At 36.7% G+C, this 13987-nt stretch overlaps 2 protein-coding genes across 16 annotated transcripts in view; one reads left to right on the plus strand and one right to left on the minus strand.

The window, feature by feature from the left end:
* The window catches only part of arvcfb (ARVCF delta catenin family member b), a 264134-nt gene extending 250982 nt beyond the window's left edge, over positions 1 to 13152 (plus strand). For 12 of the 15 annotated variants that reach the window (XM_067405666.1, XM_067405670.1, XM_067405667.1 and 9 more), the window contains 6 exons: positions 781 to 892; positions 1808 to 1895; positions 4736 to 4789; positions 5438 to 5529; positions 8679 to 8791; positions 10538 to 13152. In XM_067405666.1, coding sequence (XP_067261767.1) covers positions 781 to 892; positions 1808 to 1895; positions 4736 to 4789; positions 5438 to 5529; positions 8679 to 8780 — 448 coding nt within the window. In that variant the 3' untranslated portion in view covers positions 8781 to 8791; positions 10538 to 13152. The remainder of the gene's footprint in view (positions 1 to 780; positions 893 to 1807; positions 1896 to 4735; positions 4790 to 5437; positions 5530 to 8678; positions 8792 to 10537) is intronic. The other 3 variants (XM_067405672.1, XM_067405665.1, XM_067405676.1) reach the window with 3 other exon arrangements.
* A 147-nt stretch (positions 13153 to 13299) lies between these two features.
* Positions 13300 to 13987, minus strand: part of naaladl1 (N-acetylated alpha-linked acidic dipeptidase like 1) — a 7374-nt gene continuing 6686 nt past the window's right edge. The window contains exons 18-19 of the mRNA XM_067405680.1: positions 13894 to 13986; positions 13300 to 13743 (exon numbers count right to left, since the gene is read on the minus strand). Coding sequence (XP_067261781.1) covers positions 13566 to 13743; positions 13894 to 13986 — 271 coding nt within the window. The 3' untranslated portion in view covers positions 13300 to 13565. The remainder of the gene's footprint in view (positions 13744 to 13893; position 13987) is intronic.

A 13987-nucleotide genomic window follows, 5' to 3' on the forward strand; every position in this document is an offset into this window, starting at 1 on the left:
TTAACATTTTAATCTCCGTTTCACTTTTTTAGACCTAATTTGCATGGTACATACTTTTTTAAGCATATTTTTTTTGCACCTTTCTGTGTTGTAATTTATATTTCAAGCCAACTATCTACAGTACATCTACTTCAACCAATCATGACTTCTTAAGGCTCGCTTAGTGCGGAATGTACACCAACAGGTTTTTGATCTGTGCAAACATCTTCCGTTAGTTTGGGTCCTCCTCACATCGCAGAGAAAAACAGCAACAAGAGTTGCTGCTCTTTGAAGTGTCTTATTTTTATCACCACACATGTCATTTTTAATATATGCGTGTGAAAAACTGAATATTAAGTGGTGTAGTGCTGTAGATATCAAAAGCAGCAGAGAACTCTGGAGAGAAAGCCATATGTTAAACAAACCTCCGCCATCCTTTCCACATGTGACCTCATTTAAAACTTCACATCATTTGAGTGTGATTTTACCCAAAACTAAATATTGATTGTGAGAGATTAACTTTTTAAAGAGTACATGCTTGACTGGAGAGTGGCTACACGGCCTCTCTCCATCTCTTTCTGACGCGTCTTTGAAGTCGTAGGCTCCTGGTAATTAAGTGAGGATCACAGGAAAAGCTAATGAAGTGAAAATAGAGAAATCTGTGGCCACAGGGGTTGGAGATTGGAGCAGTAGTGACTTCACGATGCTAGGAGGGGAATAGATGACTTTGAATTTGAGAGTTATTCCACCGGGCTCTGGATTCCTCATAACTCTCTTTCCCTGCATGTTTATGCATTGCAGCCAGTCAGCAAGGGAGACCAAAGCTGCTTCCCATGTACTACAGACGGTTTGGAGCTATAAGGAGCTGAGAAATGCCTTGACCAAGGATGGCTGGAATAAAACACACTTCCAGGTAGAGCGGAGCAAAGATACACACAAACACTCTGATTTTTCACTTATTCTAATACCAAATGATAGAGTACTGTATAGAAGGGTAAATCTAATGAAGAAATGTCCGGTTCACAATTCACTCCAAAATCTAAAGAAAAAAACAATAAGAAATGGATAAGAATGAGAATAAGAATTTTTTTTCTTTTTTTAAATATAAAAATATTATAAAATTATATTAAAGATTACATAAATAATCATGAATAATAATGTGCCATTATGTATCCTTCATATATACTATACATATATACTATATATTTTTTAATATACTTTAATGCTATTATACGAATGCACTAATTTCAGTGTCTCATATTTTTTTCACATTGTTTGCCAGGGAAATTATTTCATAATGCAAAAAATTTTAATGCTTCTTAATAGATTTCTTTTTTCTAATGCACAGTACAGTTTTCTTAAAGAAGGGAAATATGAAGGTCACATTACTTGACAGTTTCTGCGAGATTCACTTTGTTCTGTAACTATCCTTTGCATGCCTTATCTTCATATTTTATGAAGAAAAATGAATTCAAATGTTGGTAACCTTTAATTTTAGCGTTCAATTCTCACTTTTAACTAGTTGCTTATTACTAGTATATTGGTTGTTTATCAGTACTTATAAAGCATACATTAATGCCTTATTCTGCATGACCTTATTCTACAATCCTACCTAATACCTAAATTTAAACACTACATAAACTACCTTACTAACTATTAATAAGCAGTAAATTAGGAGTTAAGTTGTAGTTAATAGTGAATATGTGTTCCCTACACTGAAGTATTACCCAAGTGTTTTTTTGTTTGTTTGTTTGTTTGTTTGTTTTTTTGTGAAGGTTTGCCACTCTGTCCTATATTTCTGAAACATTATCTTCTTGATTTTTCTCAGCCGATAGCAACTGGTACCCCCAAAGGATCCAAGAGCTGCAAGCCTGGCTATGATGACACTACACTCCCCTTGATGGAGAAGAACCAAGGTTAGTGTAAGACCCCAAACAGAGACTTACACACTATGGATAACAGCAAATCTGGGTGCTCAGGGGAGTTCTGGAGGTTCAGGTGCACCTGAGCGAGCATATCTTCTGAACTCTACTACTTTTTGTGTTTTAACATGTGGCAGAATACTTGATCTTTCACCCCCATTGCTCAGCTGGTGTGTGCAGCTGCCGCATCTCTTGTGCTTTAATCGGTCATTTGAGCAGTTCATATGATACAGAATGATTTATGAGGATCAGACAGCAGATTAATGGGCCTCAGTATAGGAGCTCATTATTCATTCACTCTCAAGTAAAATGATGGTAAATTACTGCGCACCATCCGTCCACCCGGGCACATCTCATTGAGAGAGGAGTTAGCATGACAGCTTTGGTTTTTTTCTCATTTTATTACTGCTGTTAGCATGGTTGCTCATGACAGTGATGCATTTGATCACATCCATAAGTCCCACACCATTCCCAGCTTGCCTTAATGTGGAGAATAGAGCGCAACGGTGACCGCACAGCTTTTTAGCAGCCTTTGTTCCGAAAGTATTTTTCTCATTCATTTTCTCCATAACTGAAATAAAAATCAGAGATCAAAACTACGAAACCAGCCAGCTCCAAGATGAACTACTCATCCATGAACCACTACAAATGATATTATCAAATAAGCAACAGCAATACAATTTGAAACTGTTAACTTTAGATCATTGTTTGTGAGTATAATATACAGTTTTTTCTATTTTAGAAGTGTTTGCCGTTGGATTTAGAATTTTATGAAAAATGACTGTCATGTTCACACTGCCCCAGCAGACACTGACAAATGCTGATTGAACATCTTCAGTGTTCAGTCGGGTGAAAAAAAACTCCAACCAACACCAACAGGTGTCGATAGGGTTAACACACTGATCCGAAAAAACCCAACAAACGTGTTCGTTGCCGTTTGTCTGTGCAGTGTGAATTAGCCTTAATATGCTGATTTGCTGCTCTAGACACATTGTTGTGCTGCTTAATATTTTTGTAGAATTTCATCCACAAAGAAATCTTACTGACCCCAAATTTTACATATAAGTCGACTGAGAGTGTAAACTTTAAAGTGACTAATTTGATTGTCTTTTTTATGCTTTATGGGAATGGGTGGTCACTGTTGAGTCACTGTTGAGTCATATTTCTGCCATTCTCACTCATTGTGTCTCCTCTGATTGGTGGCTCTCACTTCAGAATTGTGTGTAGTGAAGTATTTCACAGATTATTATCTAATTAAAGTATATTTTCAACATTAAGGGTGGGTTGCGCCAATAAGGATTAAGCTTAAATCTAGATTAAATCAAGATTTATCTAATAATTCTGTTGCACCAAACTTTAAACCTTGTTTAAAAATAAGCAGGTTTACATTTAAACCATCATTTTGATCCTGGATTTAATTTATATTTAAGATAGATTAACTTTAATCCTGTTGCTCCATCATTTCAAACTCAGATCTTAGGGATTGTGATGATGAGGTGAGCACTAGTGTTTGCTGCTGCACCTCTCGTTTCTCAGGCACGCTCCATGCAAGACTGCTGGGCGGCACTATCAAGAGCAGAGATAATCACTCCGCAAATCATGCCACTTGTTTTGTTATACATTTATGCTGCCATATTACTCTATTAATTGATACTACAAATGAATTTACAGGCTTATGAAATCCACACGCTGCCACAATGTTTTCATTGTCTGCTTGATCATTAACAGTCTCTCTACATAGCAGTTTATAAAAACAGCTGACAAGTTTATTTCGTTTATCGGCAAGAGCTACTTATGTCAGAGAGAAAGTTTCTGGTGGTAAATAAAGAAGGAAATGGAATATTAACTTTGTTGCTGTTTAACTACAATGGCTCGATTTAAAGGGTTAGTTCACCCAAAAATGAAAATTCTGTCATTAATTACTCACCCTCATGTCGTTCCACACCCATAAGACCTTCATTCATCTTCGTAACACAAATTAAGATATTTTTCATAAAATCTGATGGCTTAGTGAGGCCTGCATTGCCAGACAATTAACACTTTCAGTGCCCAGAAAGCTGCTAAAGACATTTTTAAAACAGTTCATGTGACTACAGTGGTTCAACCTTAATGTTATGAAGAGACGAGAATAATTTTTGTGCACCAAAAAAAACCCTTTTCAACAATATCTAGTGAATGGCGATTTCAAAACACTGCTTCATGAAGCTTCGAAGCTTTACAAATCTTTTGTTTCGAATCCGTGGTTCGGAGCTTGTATCAAACTGTCAGTGGTTAGCCCCCCAGTGGTGAAACATTGAAATTGAAAGCTTCATGAAGCAGTGTTTTGAAATCGCCCATCACTAGATTTTTTTTTTTTGGTGCACAAAAACTATTCTCGTCACTTCATAATATTAGGGTTGAAACACATCACATGAACTGTTTTAAATATGTCTTTAGAAGCTTTCTGGGCATTGAAAGTGTTAATTTGCTTGCTAATGCAGGCCTCACTGAGCCATCGGATTTAATCAAAAATATCTTAATTTGTGTTCTGAAGATGAACGAAGGTCTCACGGGTGTGGAACGACATGAGGGTGAGTAATTAATGACAGAATTTTCATTTTTTGGGTGAACCAACCCTTTAAAATAATCCTTGATTAGCTCTAAACTTTGCTTAATTTAATCCATATTGGTGCAACCCACCCTAAGACTTGTAAACCAGTTTCTCAATAATGCAGAAGAATGAAATTTTACTCTATAGACATTGAAAGCTATGAAGAAATTTTATACTTTTATATTCTAAAAATGAGCTTGAGTGTTAGTTCCTTGAAAAATCAGGCCTGTAAAATGCTTTGCAGGCAACAGAGGGTGTAGCGGTGGGGATATGATACCTATGGACGAACTCGGTCCAGGTAAGACAGTTTCGGCATGCCCTCAAAAACAAACCCTACAGACTGATGTGGTTTTGTGAGAATACAAAACCATAATCCCCCTTAATTCCATTCCCCCTAAAATTTCTCCTAAGCAATGTTGCGTTTAGTTTTAAAAAGTAATTAAATTCTAACTGCATTTCTTTTTTCCCCAAAGAGTTTCATTCCAATGCTGTCTGCAAAACCCCTCTTTTAATAAGATGTTTGTAGTGTTGTTGTGTTTGGTGTGTTTGGGCCAATGGAAATTTGAACAGAAGCACTATTGCTTGTTCACTACAGAGTACCACCTCTTCATTAAGGTGCCGTCTCTCTGATCTTCTCCACTGAAGCAGCATCCTCTCCAAGCCTGACTGACAATAATTGGACAGAGGCTGAAGATGGGGTGCTGCTTGAGTGGCTGGAAGGAAGTGAAGAAATACACACAGCCTGCATGCACACAAACCCTCAGAGTAATCACACACATCACGCGCTCAGCTGCGAGCATGAGAACATCTGTGAGCGCAGCACGTATGGGATGCTCCCAGCTGAAGGTTGAGGGATCTGTCGCTGCTTGTTTGAAGAGCCATGCTGAGGGTGCTGACACACCAATCATGATGATAGAGCTTCTCTGCTTTCTTTCGCTCTCATTAGATGGCTATTCGACGATTGACCAGCGAGACAAAGACTCCAAGTACAAAAGCAGCGACGGCTCGTCGGATCTGCAGGAGCGGGAGCCGTTAAAGGTCAGAGCAGAAGTGTCAGAAGTGAGACACGTTTCTACATCTGTTTAATCTGAGAAGGCACTCTGTGTGACAGTGCTGTCTGTGATAGTGCGCTAATAACGTCTCTGTCTCATTAGTTGCTTCAGGCACCAACATTGCAATTTTTCATAGGAAAAAGAAATTATATATTAACATTGAATTGTGTCAGAGCCATAGTGTGGCAGTTAACTACACAGCAGTGGAAGGAAGGCATCATAGCAGTGTTGCCAGATCTGTAGAACATTAAGTGATTTGGTCTGAGGGAAAATAAGCAATTTTCAAAACAAGCCAAAATGGTTTTCATGCATTGGAACTGCCCGTATTTGTAAGTGACCTAATGAAAAAACAAGCCCAAAGTCACTTAAAATAAGTGGACATGGCAACACTGATTTTAAAGCATCTTAGACACCCCCAGTATGATTACAGTTACAAACGGCAGGTATAAATGTTATAATGCCTTGTAAAATACAAATTTTCATTCAAATATCAGACACATTTATTATGTATGTATCATGTGCAGAATTATTAGTCAAGTTGATTCTCTGATCAGATTTTTTCCAAGCACATTTTACCAATTCCAAACCACATCAATCATAATAACTACTATTAATTTTGTATTTAATCATTTATAAGTGTTGTTCATGAAGGCTGGAAATGAAAAACGCTTTATATTCAGGTGTGCATTATTATTAGGCAGGTTTTCTTTTACAGACAAAATTAGCCAAAAAAAAAGATTTAACTCAGACTGAAAAGTCAAAAAATTATTAAATCCTCATGAGAAGGATGCAATACTAATGCAATAGTAGAAATTGCAAAGTTAAGGAGCATTGGACAGTGAAATGCTCATTGTGTCAGCAGGGTCAGACAAAAACAGGTGGAGAAGAAAAGACACATGTTAACTGCAAAATAATTAAGGTGAAGAATTAAGTGTGAAACCATCAGGAACCCTTTAGTCTCCAGCACCACCATTTTCTGCAACTGCAACTGCAACCTACCTGGAGTCTCCAGAAGTGCAAGGTTTCAGGATCTCAGAGACAAAGAATCCTAAAAAACATTACCCACACTTAAGAAGAATTACAAGCTGGAGTGTTGTAATATACATGAAGACTGTTTTTTATAGGCTTTAAAGAAAGACAGATTGAGAGTGACTCTTGAAGGACCAGCACCACATCCTCTTGTCCCACTGTTTGAAGAATTTATCTTCCAGAATCTGGCAGTAAAGTTCATTTTTAGACCATCTCCTATCCTAAAAAATCTGTCTTGCAGATATGGAATAAAAATGATCTTCCAAAACTTACTGACAGATTCTGGAAGATAAATTCTTCAAACAGTGGTACAAGAGGATGTGGTGTCTTCATGTATTTTACAACACTTAAGCTTGTGATTCTTATTAAAGGTGCTAAAGAGGATGTTTTGTTTTATACATTTTTGCAATATTGCTTGAAACTGTCTTTACTAACTGATAAAAGACTATTTATTAGGTGCACTGAAAGGAATAATATTAATATACATCATCTGTGCACGAGGTAGAGCCTTAAAAACATCAGCCAATCGTGTTAACGATTGGCCCTCTGGCTTGTCAATCACTGCCATGACGTTCCTTGTGAGAGACGAGCGTGGCTGCGCGCTCCAGTAACTTTCTCCACTCCACAGGCGCCACATGCAATGTTTTTGTCAGGAGACAGGAGTAACAACTGCAGATTATGAGTTACCTGCGGTGAGTCCGACATAATGAATCCACTAACACGATACAGCGAATGCCGGTGGTAAACACTCGTGTTCCAATACTCATGCACTAGTTTTGGGAGGCGTTTCCTCTAAATGAGCTGTGAAGGAGGGGGGTTGTTCTTACGCATGCGCTCATTTCAAAAACTCACTAACAGTCTTTGGTTTCTCAGTCGACGAAATGATCCTCTTTAGCACCTTTAAGTGGGGGTCATTTTTAGGATTCTTTAAAAATTTTAAGTATATGTATTAACATTTGAAACACTATTTTGAGCTGGGTCCCTAAGTAAATTTGTGACATTGGTCAGGTGTTCTTGTATTGAAGCACACAATTTTCTTTGGATTATTCTCAAATCATTCTAGAAAACATGATCAGACTTGTGGAGTTCATGCAGCAGTTCATGCTGCTGTCCTTAAAACAATAGGGGAACAAATACTGAAATGTATTATTTATTTATTTTAAATTAAACTTTCCATTCAAATTCTTCCACTGACAAGTTCTCATGAAAAGTACATATATGAAAATTATATAATTAAATTTGCCCTAGTGGTCTCAGACTTTAGGATCACACTGTCCATATCTGTATATTTGACTTCCCCTCATATACAGTCTGCTGTTAGCTCCATGCCGTGCTTAAATAGATAATTAAACATCAGCTTTGTGATATTAAAGTCATTAATGTAGAGATGATTAAAAAACTGTCTGGTGCTGCTATTTCCTCGTCTAACTGGCATCTGCAAGAGAGGTTGACTTGCATATCAAGTGCCTCTGCAACAGTAGATTGAGCTCTCTTACTCCCTCTTCACTTCATATGGAGTCATCTCATGTTATGAGTGTTATCGCAGCCCAGCTTGAGAGTGATTTGCTTTACTGTGTGTCTGCATATGAGCGTGTTCATGGACACTGCATTATTGACGACTACATTTCTGCACCATCTGTAGTCCGTCTCAGCGTTGTGACAGGGCTTTGTCTCTCAACAGCTGCCTGCCATAATTCTTTGTTAGGCTTTCCAAACGCTTTAATAGATGTCATGACAAATTCTGATTTGTGTTACTGTGAGTGTCAGAATGTCAACCGAACAAACGGTTTTACTCTTTTTCATTGTCAGAATATTTGACAGACCGTAAGGAGATGTTTTCCTACTAATACAATGAAGTTGCTCCCTCTAGGGGTCCTTGTTGGCACAACAAGCTTCGGCACAACAATCACGTTGACCAACATTTTGTTGTTTTCGGAATGTTTCTTTATTCAGTTCTGCATGCTTTCTCTTAAATGACTTTTCACTTCTATAATTTCTAACTGTTTATTTTCCCCTTGAGCTTCCCCGTTGCGAGGACTAACTGCCTTTCTCTGTGTGTTTAAACTGTTGGTTATGCTGATTTGAACCCCTCTCCCACTGCTGCAGAATGACACAAATAGGAAGCACTATATCAGGAGCAACAGGCCGACTGTCAGTCTGGTGGATGCTTGTGATGTTAAACCTCAGCCTGTTGACTCCTGGGTCTAAATGCATGCATGGTAGGTCTTATCCAAAGGTTTTGTTCTCACTCGTTCTGGTCATGAAATAACTCCCACCCTTCGTTATCATTTGCTCTGTTTAACCCAGAGGAGTGCATTGGCTGATGAGTGCATGCTCAGATCTTTAAAAATTATTTTCTCTGTGTGATACTACCAATATCATGAGGATTGTTATTCAAAATAGATAACACTGCTTAAATGCATGGAGAAGAAAATAGGACCTGAAACAGTTTTTCTTTTTTGAGAAGTAGAGCATGATAACTTCTATTGCATGTACACTACAGTTCAAAGTTTGGGGTTGTTAAGATTTTTTATTATTATTTATTTATTCCCTTTTTTTTTTTCAAACATATAACAAAGAAAGAGGAACCAAATTTTAAAGAAGGGGACAAGGAACAATGTATATCCCATACCTACATATATACATACTCATACTTACATAAATTCTTACATAAATATGTATACCCAAGCATATACACACACATATAGACATACAATGGTCAGGAGGTGCAACATATATTACATTCAGTATTTAGTTTCCAGTCATATTTTCCAGCACAAAGTTAAGTAAAGATTTTTTTTTATCTTAAGAAGGCTGCATTTATTTGATGATAAAATACATTAAAATTTTTATATTGTGAAATATTAAATTAAAAATATTATAATATTTTATATATTTTAAAATGTAATTTATTCTTGTGATGCAAAGCTGAATTTTCAGCATCAATACTCCAGTCTTCAGTGTCACATGATCCTTCAGAAATCATTTGAATATGCTGATTTGCTGCTCAAGAAACGTTTCTTATTATCAATTTTGACAACAGTTGTGCTGCTTAATATTTTTGTGGGAACAGTAAAGCATTTTTTAAGGATTCATTGATAGATAGAAAGTTCAAAATGGCAATCTTTTGTAACATTATAAAGGTCTTTACTGTCACTTTTGATGATTTTACAGTATTCTTGCTGAATAAAAGAATTCTTTTTTTAAACCCTTAGCATTTTTGTAAAATTTGCCTAAAACACCTAAAAAAGGCATACCCAAAGTAAATTGCATGCTGCTCCTGAACCGTTTGGTGTATATGTATGGTTTGGGTCACTTTTGAAAGGTATGTGTACTTCAGGTGGTACACTGGAATGCTAACAGCTTAAACTGACCCCATACTTTTAATTTGGAGTGTATTTTAATTTGTTTCATGTGGAAAGTGGACTTAACTGACCAAAATACACTGTGTCATCAAGTTTTCTAGGCCAGTGCTGCCTTCTCTGGGTTAGCATCACCATCACCATCGATCGCCTGTTTATTTTCCCTCTAATGCTTGGCAAATATCTACTCATCATTCTCGTATTCTTTATCCCATACTGTATCTGTCTAGCAGAAAACCATGATCACTTAAATCCTGGCCTTTGAAACATGTATAATTTGATCATATCTATAGAGGATCTTCTTAGTTTGTTATTCATGAGTTTTGTTAAACATAATATCATATTTTCATTTTGTAACTTACATGGTTTAGCTCTGGTAAGTTATGTAGAGACAACATGTCCTTAGTTTCATCACCCTAAAAATCATCCATCATTCAATCACATGCTCACTTTCATTTTGCAAACATATTCTTATGCACGTCTAATGTAATCAGGTATTTGTTCTGTGATCGTAATAGAAATAGCTCTCATTAGAACACAGATTTTCATGTAGTCTGATGTTGTCATCTGATAACTGTGGCTCTCCTGCCCTCTCCGCTGCAGGCTTAGCTCGCAACAGCGCTACATCTTACCACACAAGGATTTCACGAGTCACCACTGCCATTAACCGCAGAGCTCACCGTGATGTGGACTCATCTGAAGACTTTTGCCTAAGAGAGCGAGAGATACAAACTTTCATTCGACAGCCAGTATTTTGAGATTTCTGTGAAAAGGAAAAAAAAAACTGTTTGAAAAAAAAAAAAAAATACCACTTCTCATATGTACATTCCCACTGGACATAGTGTACCCAGAACTGAGGATTTGCAGGAATGATGGATGGATTGAGTGTACAGGAAGTGCTGTCTTGGACGTGGACGTGTATCGGAAAGAATTGGATTGAGGGGAAAGCAGAGAAATAAGAAAAAAAAAACTATTTTTATGTCAAAACAAAAAAATATATATATATAATTTTGCCTATATTATTTTTGTTGTACGTTTCTGCCTGATTACTGTTTGTTTTGTGGATTTGTTTTCCCCAGAAGTGCAGTGAATTGTGACTTTTTTTTCTTTTTCATTTTGTAGAGTTTTAATGGAAGTTTTGGTTATCTAAACTAGTTGAGGACACTTGAGAAGGAGGAAAAGGAAATTTTTTTTTTTTTTTTTTTTTTTGTTCTTCTTGTTGTCCATTACAATGGTGTGGGGACACATACAATGTCCGGGGGGTCTATATTGAAATGCACGCTTTGCGATTTCTGTGTGCTGGCTTCATAAAGCAACTTTAAAGACATATTATCACTGTGTTTGTTTCTTCTCACTGAGAACACTGATATCTGCTCATAGCGGAGCTGAGGAGAGGAGAGCTACTGCGCTTTCAGTCAGTTCGGTCTGCTGATCCTGTATTCCGCTTGACATGTCGAGCTGCAGAGGCATGCTGGGTAACACTGGCACTTACCAGCTTTTGCTTTGGTTTATTTAAAAAGGGGTTATGAGAAAAAAAAAAGATCTATTTGTTAATATGTAGATTGTGGTATGAGGGATATTAGGAGGATTCACTTGCTCCTGTTATCATAAAAGTAGATTTTAAAAAGCATTTTATATTTTTGTTGTTTTATAAATGTATATTAGGTTACAAAGAGAAAAAGAGAGGGGAAAAATCACAATCTTCTTTATAACATTGATTGATGTGAATCCATAACAGTTTGTTCAGAACACATTCAGTATTCCGTACATGAAGCATGGCCATGTTTGTATAAAAATTAATAATAATATAATAAAAAGATCATTGCTTTAGTTAAATGTTTATCAAAGGCTGTAGAGTCATTCGCATTGTCTATTTATATTTTTTACATCTTGCTTTGTTAAATGGGAGCATTTATTTTCAGTGTTCTTTTTTTTTTCCATTGGAAAACATGTTTAAAATGATCTGATTGGTTGACAGAATTTAAGTGCTGTTCAGGAAAGACAAGGAATTACAGAAGAGGAATCAGGGATAGACACTATACCTTTCATTTTAAGCCAAAATACTTGACATAAAACTGTATCTCTTGAGTATGACAAAAAAAAGCATGACAAAGTTTTAATGTTGTTTTCATTCGATTAGTTTTATGTATTTGTAAATTGGATATTACAATCTGGACACTGACATGAGAAAAAAAGCAAATGCTGTAAATGTTCTACCTGTCAATGTGTTATACATATAATTTTTTTTAACACATAAAAAGGGACAAACGCTAACATACCAAGTAGGATGAAAAATGTTGTTTTTATTCCAGGCTGTTTCCATGTAATGTGAGGCAAGCAACACGCGTCTGCTTAATCATCTCATTTCTGTCATGTGACTCTATATAACTCTCTATAGCAAGATTTTTTTTTCATAGTGTTTTAACAGAGACTCCTAATAACAAAATAACTGTGTAATAATTTTCACTTTTGAAGATGAAATGTTGTGTACATTCACATCGAGATCTTTAGCCTTGTGTAGGTTCATTATTAATATTTGACTGTCTGTTCCTGACTGCCTTTTTGCAGAATACAACCAAAGGATTTTGGTACCGTGTAGTACGAGAGGATCCGGGAGTGTGAATTTGCATCAGATTGTATATTTCTAGAAAAAAACAGATGTTGAAATGGATTCAAGAGAAACTTACTATTGTAGATATCATTAATTCAGAGCATCAAAATTCAGTAAGTGTACAACTTGGTAGCAAATGTGTTTGTAACTATCATGTGCCTTAACCTTTTTCCATGTTAGATAAAAAATGATAAGTGTGTTTTATATGTTTTATTGGTCCCTAACTGCTCTTTCTCTCTCTCTCTTTCTCTCTCTGTCTCTTTTACACACACACACACACACACACACACACACACACACACACACACACACACACACACACACACACACACACACACCTCCTCTGTCTGGCTCCTCCCACTTTCACTCACTCTGTGTTCTCAATGTAGTCTAGACTGGTGGTGGGTTTTTGCCTTGTATTACATTGTATTATAAACTTTTAAAAGATAGAGACAATTAAAGGGTTTGATTATATAGTTGTTAATGCTTTCCTAGCACTCAAGAACAATGCCACATTGACCGAATGTATTGTTAATTTTACTAATATCCAGAAGAGAGAATTGCTCTTGTTAAAGAAAAATCCAGGTTTGTAGAGTATCACTTTGGTGTGTTTTCAATAAATCATGCCTGAAAACAGTGCATTCTGTGTGCGTTTTTCTTTTCCTCCTAATTGAAAGGGATAAGTGCAAAAAAAAAAAAAAAAAAATTCATGTTCCACAGAAGAAATTAAGATCTTGATATCATTTTGGTGAACTATCCATTTAATAACTTCCTCATTACAGGCAAATTATGTTTTCACTACAAACAACTTATCAAACAATTGTTTATCAGAAAACAGGTTTTTGTTCAATAGTGCACTAGGAATCTGCTGGGAGTGGTAATTCAGAATGATTTTTTTACATCTGTACACCCTCTGACAGCGGAAATATTCATTTTAAAATGTCTAGGAATTTTATTTGGCAAAAACAGTAAATATTTCTCCTTTTTGTGGAAATGTTAAAGTCTGAAGTTCATTGTGCATTAAATCACATCATCCAGTGTGTGTGCAGCTCCTGCGATGGCCTGTGTGACGATGGATAAGTGTTTATGAGCCTGATCCCAGTCTTCCTTCAGCCCGGTGCGCTCAGCCTGTTCTACTGCATCTGCCAGGCCGGGGAAGGTGGGCACACTCGATGACCTCGATGCCCATATCACGTGCCTGCGTGATGCCAGAGAGTGTTAGAAGCGACTGCAAACACGTGTGACATCAGTTTGAACAAATAGAGGGTGGTCAGTGGGATGCTAATTATTATTCATAAGGGACTGGTCATTAGTAGCAGGATGTTGTAATAATAATGCTGCTTCATACCTGAAAGCATATTTTTCTGGGAACGCTAATGGGTCAAGAAAAGCCCTGTCCAGCAGCATGAGCTGGTCATTAATTCTGCGAGCCTTCAGAGGCC

This window comes from Chanodichthys erythropterus, chromosome 13 (genome assembly GCF_024489055.1).
Source record: "Chanodichthys erythropterus isolate Z2021 chromosome 13, ASM2448905v1, whole genome shotgun sequence".
NCBI lineage: Eukaryota > Metazoa > Chordata > Actinopteri > Cypriniformes > Xenocyprididae > Chanodichthys > Chanodichthys erythropterus.